Source organism: Pinus tabuliformis, chromosome 1_2, assembly GCF_031772625.1.
Source record: "Pinus tabuliformis cultivar Carrire ecotype Pingquan chromosome 1_2, CPIR1, whole genome shotgun sequence".
Taxonomy (NCBI): Eukaryota; Viridiplantae; Streptophyta; class Pinopsida; order Pinales; family Pinaceae; genus Pinus; species Pinus tabuliformis.
In genome coordinates, this window is record NC_142298.1 from 506,522,860 (window position 1) to 506,548,926 (window position 26,067).

The following is a 26,067-nucleotide window of genomic DNA, read 5'->3' on the forward strand; positions in this document are numbered from 1 at the left end:
ATTTTGTAATTTTTAAATATATAAAATAAAAAAATATAGCAATTTAAAAAAACCCTTCAAATTTAATTAGTAATTATGAAAAAACACCCTTCAAATTTAATGAGTAATTATGAAAAAACACCCTTCAAATTTAATTAGTAATTATGAAAAAACACCCTTCAAATTTAATTAGTAATTATGAAAAGATTCCAGGTAGTTTTATTCATTATCAATCTCCACTGCTAATCTTCCTTAAATTTAGGTACCAAAGCACCATTTCTCTCGACAGGAAAAAGTATTTCGAAAGTACTTTTTATTCTTTGCTAACTTTCTTTAAACTTTGGGTACGAAGGCGCCATTTCTTGGCGGCTTAATAAAAGATCCGAACTCGATTTTCTGTTCAAAATGCTTTGGGTTTAAGTGGGAAAATGTAACTAGGTTTACTGTCCCATAAATACCAGCGAGGCACTAAGCAAGTGTTAGCCCTCTGAGATTTTCGGACAAGCATTAGACGTGTGAGATTTTCGAACAAGCAGACAAAAAAACGATGGCCTGGTTGACGCGAGCTCTCCTCCGAAGCTCTTGCTCTTCCCAGCCGTGTTTTGAGTCAATTCGCAGAGTTGTTGCTACTACCCCTGCATGGGCCACAAGGCGCCTGCAGCATAGCGACGCCCCCGGGGAAGCTGATTCCGAAGCGTTTGATATTCCTTCTTCGACCATAAGCAGACCGCTGGCAGATATTCTACGCGAATTAAACCGCAGAGTTCCTGATAGATTGGTCAAAATCAGAGTCGAGGAGGGATTCACTAACAGATATGTGCCATGGTATGTCCGTGTTCCAAGGCCCCGCTTTTCTGTTTCTCTAATTTTCACTTGAATGTTTCGCGTTTGCCTTATGGGATGTACTTAAGTTCCCGGGGAATATTTTCTGCCTCTATGGGGCTCCTTTTCCCCAATAGTAGGGTTTCCAGCTACCATGCATTCCATTTGCACATTCTGGGAATTTCTTGGATTTTTATCTTTGGTCTGGCCAACCTCTGTTCTGCTATCTCGTATGCTCACATTTCAATATTGGGTGATGGAGAGCGTCGTCAAGCTACTGGCCAAACAAGCTTTCATTGAGCTATAATTTTAGCTTTCAGTATATTTTCATACTTTGAACTACTATCGAGGAGGCTTGCTAACCAGTATTGAAAGTTCATTATGTTTTATTGTCTCCCAAAAAGCTCGTAATACGTTACCTAGACATTTTAATTTTAACAGCAAGATTTGGGTCTAGCCCATGAATAGAGCCGGTTGCTTAGTTTGCCTCTGCATTTGTGGTTGTCAAGAGTACACCCTCTTTCCTGAATTCGTGATTGCAGCTCTTATTTTGCAAATGATCTCGTTCTCTTTTTGTCAACATGAACTAATTTTAACTACTTATTCTTCATGCACTTTCTTTAGAACTTGTTGTCTAGTCTACTCGCCCAACGCACGAGTGTCACACACAGACGCACTTGTTACTAACTTAGGAAAAACAGCCTATGAACCATATTGACTTTTTCAACAATATCGGTCTTGGGTAGTTAAGGGGGTGAAATTGCTCATGCCAAGGTTGAATTATGGTGTTGTCTTTTTACATTTTACTTGGGGCTATATTGTTCTTTGCTTTAGATAATTCCATTTCTTCTCTTAGAAATTAAATTCACCCCATAACATCATTATATTATTCAACAATATATGCAACTACATAGAAAGAACAATATTATTATCAATGCAACGGAACATAAAGAAACAATAGAAAAAAAAACAGTCACACATAGAGACACTAGGATTGGTTGGAGACTAGGGCAAAACCCACTATGCCGAAAACCTATGTTACAAGGGAACTGCTCCCAAGAGTTGGGAAACCTGTTCCAGTGGTTCCCATGCTCCCAGGAGCTTTGGAACTGTATGGGAATGTTCCCTTTTCAGTGGGAGTTGCAATAGGAGCTTGGGAAAGTTCTGGGAGCTTTGAAGACTATTTTTTTTGGAGTTTTAGCGTTCCCTGGGGTTGGGGAATACAAACTCTGTAGAGAAATACGCTGAACTGCCCACAAAACATGAGCCTAAGTTGAAATCTTTGCAGGAAGAAAGGCCAAAGACATCCTTAACACCAATATCTTTAATTGAGAAACTGGAGCAATCTCTTGATGGGTTAAGGAAGCGTGTGGCACCTCGATGTAAGGGCAATATCTGGGATGTCATGCTGATGAGTATTTCTTTTGTTGTTTATGTATATATATCGCAGAAGATTGTGTGTGCATATTATATGTGGCAGTCAATGCTTAAACATTAGAGTTGCTTTACTTTTTTCTCTTAAGAATAACTAGAGAAACATATGTAAAACTGTTATTTTGTATTTTTAAGCCAGATTGTTTCAAAGACTCGTCATGTGTCATAATGAACTTGACATTTTAATATTTTATATATATAAAAGGGAGAGACTCAGGGAGAGAGACACCCAAAGAATATATTTATATATAAGAGAGATGATATATTTATTATTTATATATTTAAATTGATTTTAATATTTGAATATTTTGATTCAATATTAATTTGATTACTATATAAATTATATAATTAAAAAAATATCTTTTATTTTTTTATTATCTAATATTACCGCTCCCGATTAGTCGCTTCCTATAAGTTTTGGGGAAACCTCTAGCCGTTCCCCACACCCGTACCCAAGTTCCCAACGTTTCGACGTTCCAGAAACTCATGCAACATAGCCGACAAACCTTTCAAATTCTTCTTCTTATTAGATTATCATTGAATGATTCAGCAAAGAGAGTACCATGATCCATGTCTTCAACCATAAACTTATCTAGCAAAATCAACTCAACGTCATGCGATGAACTTAACAATGCCAATAGTCAAGACCTTGATTCAGAAGCTTGCGATTCATTGTCATTGTCTGTGGTCAACTGCCAAAACTCTTTGGTCAAATTAAAAATTCAAATTCTAGGACTCAACCACATGGAGTGAGTGTCGTACGTGCGATTGAAACCCTTCAACCGCATGCATAGGCCTGCATGCCTGCAGTTACAACCGAAATTTCCCTATAGCATGCTCGCGACTGAGACTCAAAACCCTAGAACACGTGCGAGCTTCAGACCCTGCAATTTTGGACCTGAGCAAGCCAATCTCCATGAATTGTCTCAGACTTATGTGAGCCAAAACCAAAGAAGAGAATAGAAGAATGCTTCACGATGATTATCCAAATGAGGTTGAAGTCACTTGTATTTATAGGTTTCCAAAAGTGTCCAATTTGCTTTAGGGTCGACCTGATCAAATGTGCACATGTGGGCTTTAATTCAAAAATACGCTTTTCCTTATCCAAATTGAGTGCTCTAATAGTCAAAATTGGTCCTCTTGAAAAGAGGAATCTAGTCCTATGATTGGAATTTGTCACTGAGCTACCAAAAATTAACACTCGCTCTTAGGTAGGGAGAAATTCCAATCCTGTCATCATAGTGTTGAAGAAAATGTAACTTGGTTTCGGTTTTCATGACATTATGATTTGTGTAAAACAAGAAAGAAAATTTATTTTCCTTGCTGCATGAGTTTCATGAGCAAGAGGTTTATTTTATAGATGGCTCCCATTGAGAGCCTTGGGATTTATAATTAAGGTCAAAGAGTCAAAGTCATGAATAAGGAACTCTTCATGAGCCTATGTAAAATGTATACAAGCCTAGGGCAACCCTCCAAGACCAAGCACAATCCTTCAAGACAAGCGCAAAGAAGTCTGCAAGCAAAGCGAGGTAGAAGACAGTCATGTCGGCCTAAAAGTTTACATAAATATCATGTCGGCTAAATAAAGAGACAACAATTCAAGGTGACATGTCGACTTATTTACAGAGACCTAACCACTATAAATAGGCGGCTAAAGTCACCATAGGAAACACAATTTCGGATTCTATCTGGACTTCGAATAGGTGCAGGAAGTACAGGAGGTATAGGATCTCGGATGTCTCAGGGATGATTGCAGTAAGGAATCTCAGATACCTGCAATGTTTTGAAGGGCTGTTACAGTATGTATTTCGGAAGTCAGTCCACCATATTTTCGGCCTCCTTACAATCTCACAGTCATCACCATAGCAGCATAACAGTCTCGACATACTTGTGAATGGAAGGGTCCTAAAGTAACACTCTTTGTCTCGGCCTACTCTCTAGGTGTCACTACAGTCTCGACATACTTACCAGTGATCTCATTCCAACATTCTAGACACAGTCAAGATCAAGGTGAAGTAGCAATGATGGTCTCGGTCATGATCACTATCTCGGAGCAGCTCACATGCAAGTATAAAAGACCTCGTTGATATGGTGATGAAACAATGATCTAGGTGGAAGTACAAGCAATGGTGCAACTACAAGAACCTTTGTGGTACTATGATGATGATCTCAGTGAAGCAACAATAATGATGATGATGATCTCTACAGTAAGAAGAGGATTGATGTCTTGGTCTTGGAGTGGCCTAGTAGGTCAAGGGTCAAGGTCTTGGTATTCGTCAATTGGAATCTCTATAAGAAGAATTGTGTGCGGGTTTTCCTCTCCAAGAGGGAGAGGTTTTGGCCCTGGCAGAAAGCCAACATCTTGTGTTCTTGTCTCTTTGTTTTGGTAGCAGTTTGATGAAGCAAACACACTAATAATAAGAAGAAGATCAAGCTAAGATAAATTGTAAAAGCACTTCACAAATTGTTATCATGCTAAGAAGAATCACTCTAACTCTAATTGCCCTAGATTCTTCAACATGGTATCAGAGCTAAGGTGTAGAAGTCAAAGGAAGGGCAGGTGTAGAATTCAAAGGAAGGGCAACAAAAGAGACATACAAGGATTAGTCCTCAAGAAGGGCATCAAAGTAAGGTTAAGGGTTTTGTCAAGAATAAAGGATCAAGTCTACAACAAGCAGTCTACATCAGAAAATAACCTTTTCTCCACAATCACCATCATAAAAGGTCACCAAGAACCTTATCAATATGACTACAAAGCAAGATAACTCATAGTAAAAGATTATCATCTTGGAGAAGGTCGAAAATCCAAGAAGCAGTCCTAATCTACACTACAACAAAAGGAAAACACAGTACAGTCTCGGTGCTAGCCTCAAAATTTGGGTGTCATTACAACCCATGTCATACCACAACAATCTTAATGACTTAAGCAGTTTTGATGATTGGTATTGAACAATGCTCGAAGGCCACAAAGATCTTTGCTCATGCTAGTCAACTCAAGCAAGGTTCTACTCTAGCAAGGAGCATTGCAGCAAGGTTACGAAGATATACAGTCACAACATACATTACAACAATATCACTTCAAAAGGAGAACACAATGCCACATCTCAGGTGGACATCATGACAATGCTCTCAAAATTCTTGATTTCGATTCCATACCCTCACAGTCAAGGAATCAAATAATCTCAACATATCATAAAAGGCAGTAGTGCTTGGTGCTGAACAATGCAAGGAAGTCTCAAGAAAGGTTCTGGAACTTTGTTGTACCAGGTAGCTCAAGCAAGAATCTCATTGAAGGAGATCATTCAAAAAAGCATCAAGGTGAAGATTTCATCTTCACATGACAAGTAAGTATCTTTTCATTTTATATTCAAGTTTGGTTAAATGACTTCATGATTGCAAGGATATCTATGAATTGGATGGGTTATCAAGATTCCTTGCATGAAGAAGGAGGATAGACATGGTCCTCTAAGTAGCTGAAGTCATCAAAAGGTCTCCTCTGAATTTATGAAAAGGGATATTTATGAAAGATTCCCTCACATAGCAAAATTGGAGACATCAAAGTGATGTAGATGATAAACTCATTCTCTTAAGGTGCAATAAAGAAGGTCAAATGAAATTTGATCTACATGAAAGTAAAAAGGCATCAAAGAATGTAGGATATCTTCACAATGTCTTATATATAAGATCTAGGAATGAAGACAACCATCATTGATGCACTGGCAAGGTAACAAATATCCATGAACAAGAAGGTTACCTCATTCAACAACTTGTAGTCTCTATGCAAGATAGAGAAGGACAAGTTGATGGCAAAAATATTGAAGGTTAAAAGAACTCAACCATGTGCAGAAAAGGAAGGCAAGGTTGGTCCTCAAGCAAGACAAAATAAGTATAGTTAAGATTCAATGCTATAGAAAGATTTTGGAAGCTCATATCACTGAAAGATGGAGGAAGCTGAAGAAAAGGGCCAAGGAAAGAGGGAGTAACAAATCTCTCCTATGAGTAAGATAATATCCCTCACAAAAAGGTCCTATCATAAGCTCCTAGATCTTGTGTTATAAGATATGACAATGATAATAAGATGCATCATGGCATCATGGAAGCATTAGAAACAAGAGCTCATAACATCTCCACAGGGATCATGAGGGACAAAATCCATGGCAGTCAAACATGAAGGATATAGCTCTTGGGAATCTCATTGAACATTGAAGGAAAGACAAATGTCATCTAGGACAAGGCTCATCATACATCAAGGCAAAAAGGAAACATCTGCCAGATGGGGATATGCAAGATCCTCAAGGTTCTTTGATGGAATCCTCATCAGAGGGTTCACTAATCTAGAGAGGAAGCAAGTGTTTCATCAGGAACTCCAACTTATGGAATTCATGGGATGATGGTGTGATGACATGAAGCAGATCAAGGGATTGGAGATCTTTTCAATCAAGGAAGCTGTTGGAAGAAGCCTAGATGACCTAAAGGTAAAATGAGGTATGTATGCTTGTATTTAATATTATAATGTCATATGGTTGCAGGTAACATTGATCATTACTTCTATCTTGAGAAGCATGATTAAGAGAAAAAGGATCTTCTCCTCTGAAAGAATGCAGGAAGGCATAAGTCACGCTAGATGAAATCAACAAAATATGTCCTCATATGAAGTATGAGGTAGTTGACTAAGAAACTCTGATTAAAAGCTCCTGGAAATGGAATATGTGAGGAAGGAAGAGATCGTGAGATAAGCAACCATGATGAAGGCAATCTACATCCAAAAATACCAAGAAGATTTGACTAGGAAATCTCTTGGAAAGATATGAAGACTCCGATGAAAGGCTGAAAAAGATGAAGACCCTTGAAAATGGATATCTTTGGGAGATGTGTCAACATGCATGCATGATGTTGATACCTATAGGAAGATGTCATGATGAAGAGCCATCTCAAAAGGTACAATTTGATTTGATGTTATGTTTTGATTTCTTGAATAATATCTGGATGAGTTCATGCAGGGCTACTGGCACAAGAGTTGTAAGTACAAGTACAACTAGCATTCATGTGGTGGATGGAAATTCCTGAAAGAAACATGATAAGGAAGAAGTAGCCATATGACAAAGGTTCTAGATATGTATCAAGAAGGCCACTTTCCATGAAGAAAGGAATGACATAACGAACCAAGAAGGAAAGTGATGGATGGCTAATGCCCTACAAGGAAGAAGCTCAACTAAATTTCATGACATTAAGGAGAGAAGTTGATCAAGCAATTGAAGGACCCACGAAGAAGAAGTTGTTGATATATAGAAGAGTCCCTAGCTAAGAGGGAGCTCTGATAGGTCCTTGATCAAGAGGGAGTTTGAATTAAATCACCCCTGATTACAAAGGAGTGACAATTGTGTTTTTCTATTTCATGTGTCATGCACTAGACCATGACTAACAACCATAAGTCTAGATGAAGGCCATGAATGGAAATGTAGACACATGATAGACACATCATTCTTGTCTTCACCTAGGAAGAAAGAATGGAGGGTTGGGTAATTATCTGGCATCAAATACTCTTTGAGGATGTGTAGGGCATCCAAGATAAGAGTAGGCAAGAGGACCGATATTTTTTGAGGGTTGGGAACCCAAGATAAGAATAGTCCTGAAAGGTCATACTCAGTGAACACTTGGGTGGGTATGAACCTTGAGAGACAATGATGAAGGTGTCTATAAATCATTCGTCTTGCCAGCATTGTAGCTCATGGTATCGTAGAGAGATGGAGCTGTTAGTCAAGGCCTTGCACTATGACAATGCTGATTGATATGATGCTATATAGATGGGATTACCAATCTGATTTTTCTTATGAGAAATTCTTCAGATTAAGAATGACCAAGTACCATCATGAATACCTCCCTAGTTAAGAGGGAGTGTTGAAGAAAATGTAACTAGGTTCAGTTTTCATGACATTAGGATTTTTGTAAAACAAGAAACCATTGAGAGCCTTAGGATTTATAATTAAGGTCAAAGAGTCAAAGTCATGAATAAGGAACTCTTCATGAGCCTTTGTAAAATGTATACAAACCTAGAGCAGCCCTCCAAGACCAAGCACAATCCTCCAAGACATTCGTAAAGATGTCTGCAAGCAGAGTGAGGTAGAAGATAGTCATGTTGGCTTAATAAAGAGACAACAATTCAAGGTGACATGTCGGCTTATTTACAGAGACCTAACCACTATAAATAGGCGGCTAAAGTCACCGTAGGAAACACAAAAGTTTAGATTCTCTTTGAACTTCAGATAGGTGCAGGAAGTACAGGATCTCAAATGTCTCAGGGATGATTGCAATAAGGAATCTTGGATACCTGTAATGTTTTGAAGCGCTGTGACAATATGTATTTCGGAAATCAGTCCACTATATGTTCGGCCTCCTTACAGTCTTACAGTCATCACCATAGCAGCATAACAGTGTTGGCATACTTGTGAATGGAAGGGTCCTAAAGTAACACTCTTTGTCTCGGCCTACTCTCTAGGTGTCACTACAGTCTCGACATACTTTACTAGTGACCTCATTCCAACATTCTAGACACAGTCAAGATCAAGGTGAAGTAGCAATGATGGTCTCGGTCATGATCACTATCTCAGAGCAACCCACATGCAAGTATAAAAGACCTCGTTGATATGGTGATGAAACAATGATCTAGGTGGAAGTACAAGCAATGGTGCAACTACAAGAACTTCTGTGGTACTATGATGATGATCTCTACGGTAAGAAGAGGATTGATGTCTTGGTCTTGGAGTGGCCTAGTAGGTCAAGTGTCAAGGTCTTGGTATTTGTCAATTGGAATCTCTATAAGAAGAATTGTGTGTGGGTTTTCCTCTCCAAGAGGGAGAGGTTTTGGCCCTGACAGAAAGCCAACATATTGTGTTCTTGTCTCTTTGTGTTGGTAGCAGTTTGATGAAGCAAACACACACACTAATAATAAGAAGGAGATCAAGCTAAGATAAATTGTAAAAGCACTTCACAAATTGTTATCATGCTAAGAAGAATCACTCTAACTCTAACTGCCCTAGATTCTTCAGCACATAGTATGTTCCATCTCAAGTATCTTGTCATCAAATGTCATCACTGCTCATCTTGGTTCATCTTTGCTTATCCCTGCTTATCTCTTACTTGTCTTCACTCATATGTTGAACATTCTCAAATCTAAAAGAAGAAGAATTTGACATCAGAGGGGAGCTCAATCTACCACCCTCTATCCATCGGGGAGCCATTGCTACCACCTGGGATCATTGCCAACTGGGAGCTAATGCTACGATTGGGGAAACTTTGCCAGCGGGGAGCCAATGCTACGGCCCAAGAAACTTTACTAGTGGGGAGCCAATGTTACAACCCGAGAAACTCTGCCAGTGGGGAGCCAATGCTAAAACCCAGGAAACTCTGCTAGTGGGGAGCCAATGCTACAACTCGGGAAACTCTGCCAGCGAGGAGCCAATGCTACAACTCGAGAAACTCTGTTGATCTTCCCAACATGACCTTTAAGAGTTAGTGGTAGAACACCTGCATCTTTAGCTTTAGTGAGATGCCACTTACTATAAATAGTAAGGATCACACCTAATTCAAGCAACCAACACCTATTGGCTAGATGGTTGGGAAAGACAAATGCCCACTGGGGTATACTTTGCATAGACCAAGATAGGGGAGCAACATCTCCGACCTTATGGGTAACAGATAGGGGTGATGCCCTATTGTCCAAAGATCCCTCAACCCCAGGAGCCCTACATCTCAATTCCTCACCTTGGGAGCTCAGACTGGGGAGAAGAGCTGGCTTAGTGTCCTCGATCAGCCTAGACCCTTACTCATGAGGGTCGCATCCATCAATCCATGTTGCTCTCTGTAGATCAAAAACATATGAATGTGTACACATCTGGTACCAACTTAACCAATTCACTAAAGAGTTGCCTCAAACATCACCAAGAGTAACAGTGCTTTGTTTTCTTGTTCATGCAGGACATCAAAATCAAACATTATGTTAGAAAAAAAATATGTCATACAAAGGATACCTTATTCATCCTCCCTCTCACGGAGGCAGTAACCACAAGCCTAAGCTTGTCTCATACATCAACACTGTCTCAATCTATGAAGATATCTTTGACCCAGCTACATACGAGATTCTTTGCAATATATCACTGTCATCTCTAGAACCTACCCAAATAGCTCTCTAAGGAGCTTCCTTAATCAAACTACCCTATAGCTAGCCATGCTAGCAACAATGTACTCAATGTGGTCTTCCAATCAGTGATGTATCCATGCAGATTGATATCTTCGGAAGATCTTTTATCTCGAACTCAGTGATCAACTCCCTCTTATGCTTGATCATCAGAGGCTCACAACCCATCAAGAATAGATCATCATCTTATAAAACCAAAATCAAAGGCATATCTTGGACCAATTTTTGAGGTTTGGATTAGAACTGGAAGTAGGCTTCACCAAGTAACTGTCTATGTGAACATGCTAGGTTCAGGGAGCTTGTTTCAAACCATGGAATGCTTTCTTAGAAACTTCCCTGCTCTTAGAACTCTTCCATCATCTGCTCCATGTTTGTAGGTCTGTCATACTCTTGGTGTACTCTTGATCTCGTGCATAAGACTTCATATTTTGTGACCTACAGGCACAATTGCACCCATAGGTGTTCTTCTGTGCGGTTGTGAGGCCTATAACCACACTCTTAAGCTTTCTTCTATGCGGTTGGGGCTTAGACTAGGAGAACCCTTCTCTGCTCAGATCAGAACTTGCCAAAACTTCTTCAACAACTTCAGATGGTTATTTATGACCAGAATCCTTCAGCAGTCAAGGGTCATCTTTTCAAATAATGATAGGTGATAAAATTTTATGAAGTGTTTCTCCCTCTGAATGAGAAGCATTTTCAATCATCACAATCAACTTGCTTATCATAATATTGTCATGCTACAACAAATTGTTAGTTCACAAACTACATCAGGCTCTGATACATATATTATAACAAGTCATCATCCTATCATTAAACACTCATCAAGGGTTAGTGACATAAGTGTATCTTCATCAGGGTTGTGGGGGAGTGCCCCCCCTTGATCCCGCTCCCAATTTGCGCTCCGGTCGGGGGTAGTTTTTTTGGGATCGAAGGAGGGAGCGTCGCTCCCATTGCTTCGGGAGCGATTTTTCCAACCGGGGAGCGGTAGGGGAGCGCTCGCTCTCGACCGCTCCCCAGTTGGAAAAATTGCTCTCGACCGACGGAGAGCGACGCCCGCGCGACCAAGAGAGCAGCGACGATGGTGTGGAGAGAGGGAAGCGGAGGGAAAAAGGGAGAGAGGGAAGGGGAGGGAAAAAGGGAGAGAGGGAAGGGGAGGGCAGGAATAAATAAACCCTCTCCCCTCCCATTATTCACTTCATCCTAAGTGAGAGAAAGAAAGAGAGTTTGGAGAGAGAGCAAGAGAGTTTGGAGAGCAAGAGAGAGTTTGAAGCAAGGAGAGGAGCTTGGAGGAGTTTGAAGAGTTTGCAAGGGGAGATTGGAGGCCAAAGAGGTAGGATCTACACTCTAATCTAGCAATTTTTTTTATGTTCATTGCTAAATAAATAAATAATTTTTTTCTCTATTTCCCATTCCCATTCCCATTCCATTTTTTTGTAGATTCAAAACTTCAAATTTCAAACATCATGGTTATATTGCTTGGCATTTTCTTTTTCTTGGTTCTTTTTTTGGTTATTATGGTGTTGGAGAGTAGAAAAAGGAGGGTTGAAAATGAAGAAGGGGATGAAGAAGTGGGTTATAGTGGATTTGATGAAAACCCCGGAGAGGAGTACCTTGGTGAGGAGGAGCTGGAGGAGAGTGAACATGATTCAGCTCAAAAAACTAAACAAGACCAAACCCCATTGTGGAAATATGTTACTAGGCTTGAAGTAGGGAAAGGGGGTGGAACCACTAAATTTCACTGCCCCCATTGCAACAATAATTACACAGGTTCATATACCCGTGCCAGAAAGCACCTTTGCTAGAAAAGGCTATGGGATGGAGATAAACGAATAGGAATCAAAAGTTGTACAGGTGTGTTAGCAGCAGAGAGCCAAATACATAAGGGAAGAGGAAGAATCCCAATACAAATCTAAAAGATCAAAGGGTTTCTTTGAACCAAGCTCACAATCACATGCACAAAGAACTCCTTCAGCATCCTCCCATAGCAGTGGATATGGAGGCACAGGGTCACCAAACATCTCTTTAAGGCATAGAACCATATCAGATTTCCTTGATGGAGGGTGTAGGAATGATGTGGATTAAAAAATTTATTGGTTTCTCTATGCATGTGGGATACCATGAAATGTTCTTCACTCACCTTATTGGCATGAAATGGTTTCTGCCATAAATGATGCCCCTAAAGGATACAAGAGCCCTGGGTATGACAAGGCTAGAATCGTTGGACTTGATCATGAAAAAGCAAAATTATCACATTCTTTGAGTAGAATGACAAATTCTTGGATTGAGCATGGGGTGTCCATTGTATCTGATGGATAAACAAATGTAAAAGGCAAGCCATTGATAAGTGTTCTTGTTGTGTTTGTTAGTGGTGCCATCTTTATTTCAGCATATGATTACTCAGACAAGTTCAAGACCGGCATCAAAATTGCAGAACCATTACTTGAAACAATTGAACGTATTGGGCCATAAAATGTCATCCAAGTCATCACTGATAATGCTCCTAATTGTAAGGCAACAGGAGCAATTACTGAGGATAAATACTCCAACATATTTTTGTCTGGGTGTTTGGTTCACACAATGAACCTTTTGATGCATGATATTATTAAGAACAAAAACCAACAATACAAATGGATTGGTGATTTGTACAAGAGAGGCAAATAAATTATAAAATTTATTACAAATCATAGCAATACCCATGGCCTTTTCCGAAGTCACTCAAGATTGGAGCTGTTGAAGATTGCGAAGACTAGATTTGCTAACTATTACCTCACCTTTAGGCGCCTTTTGAAGGTAAGAGAGTCATTGGCTAGCATGGTATCAAGTCCACACTGGCAGGTATTAAAGGAAAGAGCTACAAATGCAGCTGACAAGCAAGGTTTTGAACAGGTGGAGGAGACCACTCTTGATGGTCAGTTTTGGGCACGTGTGAGGCAAGTATTGGAATTCACCAAGCTCATTTATCACATGATTCGTTTTGCAGATACAGATAAACCAGTGATTGCAGAGGTGTATGAGCAGATGGATACCATGTTGGGGTAAATAAAAGATATTGTTCAGAAAGATGATCCCAACTTGTATATAGTGATTCACAATTATGTGTGTATACGATGGAATAAACTTAATGTTCCATTACATGCCTTGGCGTATATTCTTACGCCAAAATACTACTCTGCATCTTGGTTGGGCCAACCTGCACCTAGGGGTGGGGTTAGGGTCAAACCCCATATAGATGAAGAGGTATCTACAGGATATTTGCAAGCATTAAACAAGTTGATACCTGACAGGGAGGAATGTGCTAATCCGCGTCTTGAATTAGGCAGATACTTCAGTTGCACTGGTTTGTTTGGTTCCTTCCATGCAATGGAAGATAGAGACAGATTTGATGCTCTCCCATGGTGGGAAGCATATGGCGGCCAGGGAATTTTTCCAAAATTGGTAGAAAAGTTTTCTCACAAGTTGTAAATACTTCTTTTGCAGAGAGGTGTTGGAACACCTACAACTTTATAAAATTATACATAATGTGAGAAGAAACAGACTTAATGAAAACTGGGCAGAAACTTGGTTTATGTGCACTACGACCTGAGGTTGTCGAGTCATTACTGTGATCGAGCTTATGAGGATCCAACATATAAAATTTGGGACAACCACCCAGAGGACGATAATTTGGAGGATGGTGTTGTCGCACAAAGTGCCTAGGCACGCGGCAACGCTCAGAGTAAGGGTTGTCACTCTAATCTTTACTCACTCCGTTTAGATGCTCTCCTAGGCAAGTCAATGGGGGAATAGTCCTTAAGGTGAATGAATGAGGATAGCCTGTGAAACACATGCTCTAGGAGATTTAAAGATGGATAATTTGACGAATGTAAATGAGTCCTGGGTAACTGAGATGAATAGATTAAACACTAATACAACTAAGACACAACTGCAAAAATAGAAATGATTATAGACCAGTGCCTTTATATTCAATTAACCGAAGACTAAATAAAAACAAGTTACCCAAAGCGATTTGTAATGTAGCAAAGCCACGATTGTAAACAATTAAGTATGAATGCTCAAAACTTTAACATGCAGGATATTCCAGATTTAGAATAATTTTCATTAATAATTCAAATCAAGAATTTTTTTCCAATAGGCAATATAATTTTTTAAAACATTAATCACACTTGCTAATAGAGAAATCACTTACCACGAAAGGACACCAAGGAAATTTAGATGAACAATTTAATTATTCCTTAGGAAATTAATTTAATGTGGTAAAATGAAGAGATTAAATTTTTAATGTGACAAAAGTAAATTAAAAGGGTTAATAAATTGAAATTTTAATGGGCCATGGGCCACATTAAAATTTTGATTGTATTAGTGCAAATTCTGTTTTAATTTAATTCTTTAGTAATCTCAAGTCACAAAATTGAAGATTTTTTAAACTTTAGACTTTTTAATTTTTTAATTTTTTAGGTTTTTAAATTTTTAATGTTTTTAATGTTTTTAGTTTTTTCAATGTTTTAGATTTTTAATTTTTTTAGATTTTTTTTAATGTTTTAGATTTTTAGATTTTTTAGGTTTTTTAATGTTTTTTGAATGAGGATAAAAATCATAAGTTAAAATAAAAATAAAAAAAGTAAAACAAAAATCAAATCAAAAAATAAAAACAAATCGACAAACAACAACCCAAACAAACAAACAAAAAAAAGGAATTTTAAACTAAAATACAAATGAGAATAAAGAAAAATAATACAAATGAGAATAAAGAAAAATAATACAAATGAGAATAAAGAAAAGTCGAAAGCTAACCCTAACTAAAACCTACAAAAGTAATAAAAAAAATTCGAAAAAAGTCGAAAACTAACCATAACTAAAACCTACAAAAGTAATAAAAAAAATCGAAATGTTTTTAATTGTTATGTGTGTCTGCAGGTTCGATGGCGGAAAGGAGAGAAGTGACGGGCAACTATGGAAACTAAGAGCATGGAGATGCAATGTTGGATGGAGGGTGCAGATCGAGCAAGGAGGTCTGAATTTACGGATGGAGAGGAAAATAGTTGGACGCAACAACGAGAGACAACGGACAGGGGTCGAAGAGAACTACACGGTTCTGTAGCTGCTATCTCCAAGACTGGAGCTGCAGATTGTGGCGTTTGAGGGGAGATGGGCAGAGAGAAAGGCGAGAAGGTTATGAGGGCCGAGAGAGTAGGACTGCGTGGAAGGGAGATTAAGTGGAGTAGATAGGCAGCGAGAGGAGGACACATATTTGCAGGAACAGGGGTTAATGTCGAGGCTCGATGAAATGAGGGTTTTTTACAGTTTTAATGGAGAATGCATGCAGTAGCAAAAGGCTGTGGGCCTTCCTAAAAAAATTTCAAAATATTTGCAATAAGAAGAATAAAAAGAACTTAGGGAGCATTTCTAGGTAGCCTACGGTAGCGTAAAGAAACCCAAAATAAACCTGGAAAATCGAATTCCACGTCAATGTATTTTTTATGTTTCAAATTTAGCCTTGAAACCCTCATGAAAGTTTCCAAATCTAAAAAATTTTAAATCCTTGGACTGTAACAAAATTGAATAAAATCCCTGCAAATTTATGTTGGTAAACCCCAAAGATCCAAATCTTACCCTTTAGGGCCTAGATCTGGACTCTACACTAACTTCCACCTTACTATAGCTGCACGACAACAAGAAACACCCAAACGATATGTACAATGATAAAAAAACTAAAGCCCAGAAAAATCCAAGTCAGAAAACCAAAAATAATTTACAGATCTATGTACAAGAATGGTAGATCTATCAGATCTGAGGAGTATGAGTTTAAATCCGCTCTTAGCTCTGATAGTTTAAGGCTCTCAACAGTGATATCTATCAATTTCTCACATAGAAATTAAATTTTTAAATTTTAAGGAGGTGCTAGCTCGAAACCCTTCGTGCATTACGAATAAAAAAATTCTTATGATAAGCCCGTGATTAATTTTACTGGGCTCCTCAGAAAACACGGATCGGGAGTTGGTTGGTCCAATTGAAAACTTCTCTTAATGCTCGAGGATCTAACATCAAGATTTCCTTGCAAAACCCAATCCAACCATTAAAAATAGAGCGAGAAAATAATAATAAAACTCAGACAAATAGAGATACCTGCTATTACGTTCAAAATTTAGATTATTATTCAAACCCCAACAACTGAGCAAGATATCTGTACTCAAGTCACTCTTTAGAAGCTACAATCAATGGATTTAGAAACATTTATGCATGAAAACAACACATCTTACAACATTCCCATGAAGGGTAACATCAACAAACTTAACCCCAAAGTCTTTCTTTATTATCCAAGAAAAATATTACATAAGAGCTTTTTGCTAAGCACAGGACTCAAAGGTCGGATGAATTGATTGACGAATGACCTTCTATTTAAAGATAAATCTTCCAACGGCTAGTTCGAGCGATCCTCGTCAAAGCAGTCTCTTAAATTTGTAATCTTAAATCTCTGACGCTACCAAATCAAGATCTCAACAAACTACTTTGCACAGTGAAACAATATAATGCAGTAAATCAATCACATGCACAATAAGAACAATAACAACAATATATTTAACCGAACTTCGTTATATTATCAACATATACCACAAGTACAAGAATGCAAGATACAATGACAATCTCGTTGCTCTAGTGCATAATCACAACCTCTATGTCGTATCTCGTCCTGATGGTCCTTCGCTTTCGATTTGCTCTCTAGTTGCCCCTTAGTCCATCAAGGAACAACACATAGAGACTCCATGAGGGTTACCTGCTACCGCTGTTGCAAGTTATTTCAGCTACAATGAACTTTGGCTCATCCAATCTGCTCCTGTATGCTGGCCAATACCTGAGCATCAATTTGCCTTCTTAGCAGCCTCTTTTGTGGATCAAAGTGTTGCATGTTAGGCTCCAACAACTTCACCCACCGTTAGTTGTCAACCTCTCTTTATGACTGCTGTTCAAGGGCTACTTTGGATATCTACACATTGCCCTCCATTAGTCCAAAGATGCCCAATACTTCATTATAGAATTTGCCCACTGGTTAGGGCATATAACCACCAAGTCTGCCCCTCCTCTTTGGCTTCCACAGGCTACCTGATCTGTCCACACTTAGACCTCTTCCTAGCAACAATTCAACACGAAACCATCAATATACCTATACTCTGAGCTATAGTGTAATTGGTGTAGGTTGTCAATTTGGTTAGGGCTTCCTGTAGCTCCACGTCAACCCTCTCTAACCCCTCCAACAATCATCTTTTCCTACTCTGCTTGTCTCCTATTCCTTGTTGCCTCCCACGTTGCCTGTTCCTCTGTTTCTGCACTAGGGAATAGGCCTTAAGGCCCCTCCAACAATCCTAGATCAGGCCTGCGATGCCTCTATTATGCCTACAGGGACTGCAGACTATTAAAACATGGAGGATCCACCCTTAAACTAGCACCAAATAGCCCAGAACTTGCTCGTCTAGCCTCTGTTGCACCTCAGTGCTATCAAACCCACAAAACAAACCTCAACTCAACCCTTATGCTCCTTGACCCTCTACTTCTTGTGCTATGACTACCACAGGTGATGTTTCTCCTTAGAATTGTTGCACTTGGATGCTTTAAAATGATCTCAACTCACCTCAATTTATACACAAATGTGAGGGCTCCAAGAGACATGACTTTTCGACACATCCATCTCAAGCTTACATGACTTGTATGTCCAAAAACCCAACATTAGCTACAAAAATTCATATCTCCACATAGACAACTCGGAATTCGATGATTCTCGATGCGTTGAATTTGTCTTGTCATCCGCTATCATCTCCATCCATCACATGTCTAGTGGGCCTCATGGATTCACACCCAAAAGTTCGGGTGCATAGCCCACACCATGGGTTCGAAGCCCACAATGCCCTATTGTGGTGCTCCAACTGCCAAACCCATAACCCTAGAGCTTGGAGTACCTCCCAAGCTATCAAAAATCAACACCCATATGCCTCGAAGCCCTGAGCTTGCTCTATGTACACGTCCTCCTCAAATACACCATTGAGGAATGCGTTCTTTTCATCCATCTGATGTATCTTTCGACCCATAACAAAAGCAAGAGAAACAATAGTTCTAATAGAAATGTACCTGGTGATTGGAGCAAATGTCTCCTCATAGTTCACTCCTTTTTGGGAGAATCCTCTTGCAACAAACCTCGCTTTGTACTTATTGATCTTGTCATTTTTTGCATGTTTGATCCTATAGATCCACTTGGAAGTCACCACCGACTTCCCTTCTGGTCTTGGAACTATCTCCCATACATCATTCTTCATGATGGATTGGGATTCCTCCATCATGCATCCTTCCACACTTGTTGACCTATTGCCTTCTAACTTGAAGGCTCAAAATCAATGATATGGCTTATAAATGCCATAAAACCCGAGTACCTTTGTGGTCCTCTGCTCTCCTTGAAATTATCATGGGGAGCTTCATTCCTCTTTGCATCCTGTAGTGTCACGAAGTCACACTAGCCTCTTCTTGGTTCCTGTAACATCTCTTGGCAGGTCCACTTTTTTTGCTAGTTCTATTGACTCTTGATCATTTGAAGGATGAACCACTGGAATAGAAGGACATGTACTAACATCCTTTAGAGCCTCTTGCTTTTCATTATCAATCTCCATGTGGGACTCCCTAGACTTCTTGAAGGCTATCTCCTCATAAAAGATAACATCCTGACTAACCTTAATTTGGCGTTGTCCTGGAATATATATCCTGTAGACCTTCGAGGTCTCACTGTATTCCGCAAAAGTGCCCTTCTTTTCAGAAGGTTCTAGCTTCTTCCTCTTCTCCTTGGGCACATGAACATATATTAGACAACCAAAGATCTTCAAATCAGTAACCTCTGGCTTCACTCCTGTGAATCCCTATGTAAGAGTCTTGTTCTCCAATATCTAGTGAGGTCTCTGGTTCTGAACACAAACAACTGCGTTTCCTTCCTTTGCCCCCAAGAACATGGGTAGATCCTGATCATGAATCATCACCTTCATCGCTTCCACAATAGTCTTGTTCTTCCTTTTTTGCAACTCCATTCTATTGAGGGTTGTAAGGAATTACTACTCACTCTTGATCCTTGCTTCCTTGCAGAAATCATTGAAGTCCTTGGAAGTATACTCCTCACCATTGTCTGACCTCGAAACTTTGATCTTCCTTCCTATTAAGTTCTCCACTTGAGCTTGGAACAATTGAAACTTGTTGAAAACCTCATCCTTGGTCTTCATAAAGTAGATCCATGTCTTTTGAGAGAAATCATCAATGAACGTTTCGTAGTACAAGTAGCCACCCAAGGATGATGTTGTCATTGGTCCACATATATCTGAATGCACTAGATCGAAGATCCCCTTGGAGTCTTGGACCTATTATCAGGGCTCAAAAACGATCCCTTGACATTCTTGCCAAGTGTACAAACCCTTGCAAATGCCATCATGTTTTACTTGGAGCTCTAGAAGACTTGTAACCATTTGCCTCAATGCAGGTAAAGCCCTGTAATGCAGATGAGCAAATCTTCGATACCATAACTCACATAAACTCATACTATCATGTACCAATGCTTGGGCTGGTCATCCTATCAGTTTGTATAGACCTCCCTCTCGAACACCAATTTGTTGGCAATATTGTCAGGGATGGCAAAGGAGCAACAATGCTAGGAGCAACAAGCAACAAGAGAAGGAGGAAGAGTTGTGATACATCAAATTTTTTGATAATGTTGCAGATGTTACTATAATAAAGAATTTGTTGTGATGTAAAACTATTCATCAAGCTTAATTGTAGTGATGCAAAGACAAGACTCTAAGGCAAAGGCAAAGATTGCTGTGATGCATTAATGAGAAAGATTGGTATTTGATGTTGGCATTAGGTTGATTCATTTAATGATTACATGTGGCTAAAATTAATATTGGATGAATTATTTATTTTTGTTCTAATATCCAAGATATGAAGAGTTTGGAAACGAATGAGTGGAAGGCAAATAGTCAAGCCTATTCACTTCATATTCATATGTGGGATATGAACAACCAAAAAACTATCTCTATAAAATATGTGATTTTGGAAGGCATAAGTGATGTTAGAGAATGGATGAATGTGGGGGAGCTGATTGAACTATTATGCATTAGTTACCTGGCACTTATGAAGTTGATGTGAAGCAGATTTGAAGGGAAGAAGATGTAGAAATGAAGATGGAGATATGTAAAGTTTATGACTAGGTAAACCAGTACATTGTTATTTCGTGTTTGCATAAGGGGATGGTAGTCTCCTTTCAAGTTGAAGCTTGATAAATATCCAGTTGGAGCTGGTTGAGGTAGAAGCCTCCTGTGGGTTGTAGCCTACAAAAACATATGGGAGTTGGAGCTTCCTTACATATTGCAACTTGCAGAAAATGGAGGTAGCAACCTCTTGTAGGTTGGGGCCTACAAAAAATCAGATGTAATAAGGAGTAGGAGCTTGCCTTTGCATCACAATAATAATAAAACTGTGGTTTTCTCCCTTTATGGGTTTCCACATATATCTAGTGTCAATGTGTGCTGTTATTATGTGTTCATGTATCTGGTTTGGTTTGCTTATTACTTGCTGATCACATATTCATATGCTGGTTATTATTTGTTAAGTTGCTCATGTTATGTATCAGTTAATGATATTATTGAAAAGAAAATTAATGTCCATGTATATACTAAACTGATTCACCCCCCCCCCCCCCCTCCTTAGTTTAGTCAAGTTTTCAACACAATTACTTCTGTTGAGTCCATGCTTGAGCCCTTAGGCGATATAAGAACTTGACCATTCATAAATGCAACTCGATAACCTCTATTTTCCAGTGCTGAGATACAGAACAAATTCTTCATCAATCCTAGTACATACAAAACATCTCTTATGTGTAGAGAATCTTCAGACTCTAGCTGAAATGAGGTTGACCTAACTCCTTTCACTTCATACTTGGCATTGTCCCCAAGTTCTACTTGTAATGTTGAATCCCTTTTTATCAAATATGTGAGAGCACCTCGAAAATCAGTTGTGCCTAGAAGCACCATTTTCCATTAACCATATATCATTGTTATTGGTAATGGCGTAAGAAAGAGCAGAAACAAAAACTTTCTCCTCAATTTCCTTTCGTTCTAGAATAACTTCCTTCTGAAGATTGGTAACACTCTTCAAATTGTCTTCCTTTCTGAGGCTAGGCATCATTTGGCAAGAGATCAAATAATCCAGTCAAGTTGCTGAACACTTGTTTCTTAGGCCGACTTCAATCGCTGCTCTTTCAACAAAGCTTTGATACCATGTTGAATTTCTACAAGATGCATAGTAGAATACATTTTTTTTTCCAGATAATTACTTCCTAATGATTTTTTCACATAGTATTCTCACTGATATCATTGAGGAATTACACTTCAGAAAATATCAACAATAAATGTAGCGAAAACAATAAAGTTCAGAGAAAGACAACCATGCACAATAGAGACAATATTTTTACACTGGGAAACCTAACCTGAGGAGAAAACCCAACAACTTTTCTTAGGAGAAATTATTCTTCAGCAAGGTTTACAAATCAATAATTTGTCTTGAAATTTGTGCCAAGTACTAATCCAAATACCAATCAAAGCTTGGTCAAAGTAGCAACAAATTAACACTGGTCAAACCAACCACAATGCTCATAAGTCAAAATTGGTCAAATAATTGTCCTGTGGTCAAACCTTGGCCTTATGGCTCTTGTGGTCAATTACAGTCAATTGTGGTCAAATTCTTGTGCATGCGTGGCCCTCTTGTAGCTTGTTCAACTCTGGTCAAACTCTAGCCAAAACAATTCAGTCAATTTGGGTCAAAATCGATCAAACAGAGAGAAACAACTCGGTCAAACAATCAACTTGTCCTCTTTTTCTCCACACATGTGATTGTCCAAGAGGCCTTAATGATGAGGAAGAAAACTCACTTGGTGGTGAAAATGAGATGTCACATCATCTCTATATATATACACTTGTCAAATGGGCGTAAATTAACCCAAGGGACACACCCTTTCATACGCTGGGGCGACTTGACTTCTTGAGCTTACGTGATACTCCAAAAATAAATTTTATTTTACTTCTTTCTTCATAATTCTTCTAGGTTGACCTAGGCATGTGGGCATATCTCCCGATGCTAAAAAAAAATCAACATAGTAGGTTTGAATATTCTATAGAAATTGCAAAAATTAGCAAGTAAGCCCCTTGATAATCCATCCAAAAGTGTCGAAACACTTTCAAATGTTAGATCTAAGGGTGGGAAAGCTCAAATACCAGAGTATGGTCAACTAAGGCCAACTTTAAGTCTTGGACTTGCACAAAAAATGATTTTTTTGTTTTAGAGGTCTTGGGGTCAAAACTCCTTGGGTAAATAATCCTTAAAATTATTTTAGCCTATAATAGTAATTATAAGGGTTGAAATAAACAATTCTAAGCTACACATTAAGATACAAATCAATAAAATGGATTTGAGCTAATGCAAGACAAAATTAAGATCAAATTCTATATATAGAGCCTTGTTGAATACTTTTTTGGTAAAATCTACAATTTGGAAATTTATAGTAGCAATTTGTAATTGTAGATCTACACATGAAAAGTTAGATGTACTCTCTAAAATATGACAAATAAAGTTCAAAAAATTAGATATGTCTATTCTTTTAGTTTGGATCCGAATTGCGCACTTTTTCTCTGAGGGTTTACTAGCTAGAAAAATATGAAAATTTCAGCAAGCTAGTAAATTAAAATATATAGTAAAATTGAAAGGAAATTGTTTTAGACTTTTTATAAATAAATGGTTTAGAAGGTGAGGTTTTAACTTTGTTTTTGGATTTGCAATTACAACCCTTTTTTTTGGCTTCTCCTTGAGGACACTAATGAATGAGGAGTTGGGGGTGAAACTATCCCACACAAACTAGTCTAGAATAACTTGCAAAAGATTTGTTCCCATTAGAAGGATATATTCCTTCGAGATGCCCCAATTGCTATAGCAACAATGCCACCAATATCCCACAAATCTAGTTGAAGATTCCCCCTAGAGGGCTTGTCCAACATTTAGATTTGTATTTTCTTGGTGGGAACTAAGGGTGAGATGAGAATATCCTCTTCCATGTGATCATCTATCCTTCAATGGATCATTGCAACAATATTGTGATAACCAAACATATACTTGCAAGTTAGTCTATTAAGCATAAATCAATGGTTAAAGCTAAGAAAAGAAAGCATAGAGAAATCAATCTAATACACAAGAGAGAGTATTTTGCATAATTTGGTTTCTTATTGTGTAGCATAAATAATTTCATTGTCAACAACAATTAGTAGAGGAGAGCCTAGAGGAAAGGTCGACCTTCGATAAACTATTTTCAACAACTAGATAACAACTAGTATAACTCCCATTAGAAAATAATATTAATTAGTCATCCACATGTTTGAGACTTGGTAATAATTTTTTTTTGTAATAAAAATACAATAAATTCATGATTTATAACAGTGTTGCGAACATTGCGATTTTTTTCGCTCGAATGATTTAATCACCGATTTTTTTTATTTTCAAAAAATCGCTAGAAAATTGCGATTTTTATGGAAAAATCGTGATCCGACCCATAAAAATTATGGGGGCGTGGAACAACTTAGAAAAGCGATTTTTGGGTTTTTTTTCTCATTTTTTTTAGACAAAGGGCATGAGTGAGAGCTAAGGAGGAGGAGGAGAACTCATCTACAAGGGCAAGAGAGGAGAAAAGTGAAGGAATTTAGCATCCCAAGCAAAAAAATTCAAGTTCCGATCAAGTTTTCTCAACAAAGTGGGGTTTTCAGGTATGGGCATCAACTTTGGCCATATTTATTTATTTATTTATTTTTTCCTTGGGTTTCTATCACCTATTTATTTTCCATGATTTTTGTTTGGATTTGATTGTTTTTTTTTTTTTGTTTAATTTTAATTTTGTTGTTCATTTTTGTTGCATATAGTGGAGAGGGTTTATTTTGGTAAAAAATGCAAAAACCTGATTGTTATATTTATTTGTTTAATTTCTTCTTGTGCCCTAGTGTTTTTCCATCATTTTTTCTTGGGTTTGAATGTGTAATTTTTGCCATTATTGTTGCATCGAGTTGAGGATTTTTGTTGTTGTAAAAAATCCAATATGTTGTATGTAATTTTTTTTTTTTTGACTTGCAATTCTTCTTGTGCCCTAGGTTCAACTTCAAACTTCAAACTTTATATTACATTAAAACTCAAGAGTCCAACAAAGTTACAAACATGCCAAGGAAATTGGACCCTCTGTGGGAATTTGGTGAACCTGATGGAGGGTTTGACAGACCAAATTTGACTTGCAAGTTATGTGAGCATCATATGACCGGGGGCGGGGGCGGGGGCGGCGGGGTATACAGATTGAAGTATCACTTTGCACAAGTTCTTGGACATGAGGTAGGGCCTTGCACAAATACAAATCTAGAAATCATCCGAAGCGTTGTCAGATCATCAGAAGAAATAGAGCAAACTAAATTGTCCAAGTCAGCTGTGAAGAGTCAACTAGCAGGGAGTAGAGTATCAGGATTGGGAAGTGAACATGAGATTGGTACTGGTTCTACTTCACCATCAACATCTACAGCCAATCCTGTAGCTACCTCATCATTTTTTGTTCTTACCTGGTTCAAAACCATTTATCTCTTCAGTTATTAAAAAAATGAGAAAAAAAAAGTCGACAAGTTTATTCTTTGGAGTGATATTCCTTTTAGCGTTGCAAAGAACAATCCATTTCTCCAGCGTGCGGTTGATGCCATTGCTATTGTTGGCCCAGGCTACAAAGTCCCTTCTTATGATGACTTTAGAGGGCACATTCTTCAAAATGAAAAGGTTGTCTACATTAAGAGATTGGAGGAGTTTAGGGCATCATGGGCACACAAAAGATGCACTATGATGTCATATGGTTGGACTGATCAAAAGGGTAGAAACCTTATTAACTTCTTGCTTAATTGTCCCAAGGGGACAATGTTTATGAAATCTGTTGATGCATCTGCACATATAAAAAATGCACGATTATTATGTGATTTGTTGGATGTGTTCATTCAGGAGGTGGGTCCACAACATGTTGTCCAAGTCATAATGGACAATGCTGCAAATTATGTTGCTGTTGGCAAGATGCTTATGGAGAGGCATCCTACTTTATTTTGGACACTTTGTGCTGCACACTGCATTGATTTGATGTTGGAGGACATAGGAAAAACTCCTTTTGTCAAGGATATTGTTGAGTCATCAAAAAACATTACAAAATTTCTATATAATCATGCATCTGTGCTTTATTTGATGAGAACATTCACCAACAACAAGGAGTTGGTGCACCTTGCCATTACACGGTTTGCCACTAGTTTCATATCTCTTCAATCCCTCTTGAATTCTATGTGGGATGTGAAGAGAATGCTTCTTTCAGAGGAGTGGCGTGTTTTGGCATTTAGCCGCAAACCAGAGGGAGAGGCCATATGCAAGTTAGTTTCATACCAAAAAAACATCTGGACGGGAGTGTAGGAGGTGTGTAACATTACTGAACTTTTGGTAAAGGTTTTTCAATTAGTTGATGGAGACAAGCCTGTAATGGGCTACTTGTATGAGGCCATGGATAAGGCTAAAGA

General features: G+C 38.4%; 1 protein-coding gene across 1 annotated transcript in view; it reads left to right on the forward strand.

Moving 5' to 3' along the window:
- Positions 1–304: 304 nt before the first annotated feature.
- LOC149206559 (DNA repair RAD52-like protein 1, mitochondrial) overlaps positions 305–26,067 on the forward strand; it is a 103,713-nt gene continuing 77,950 nt past the window's right edge. Inside the window, exon 1 of the mRNA XM_089395475.1 lies at positions 305–804. Coding sequence (XP_089251601.1) covers positions 527–804 — 278 coding nt within the window. The 5' untranslated portion in view covers positions 305–526. The remainder of the gene's footprint in view (positions 805–26,067) is intronic.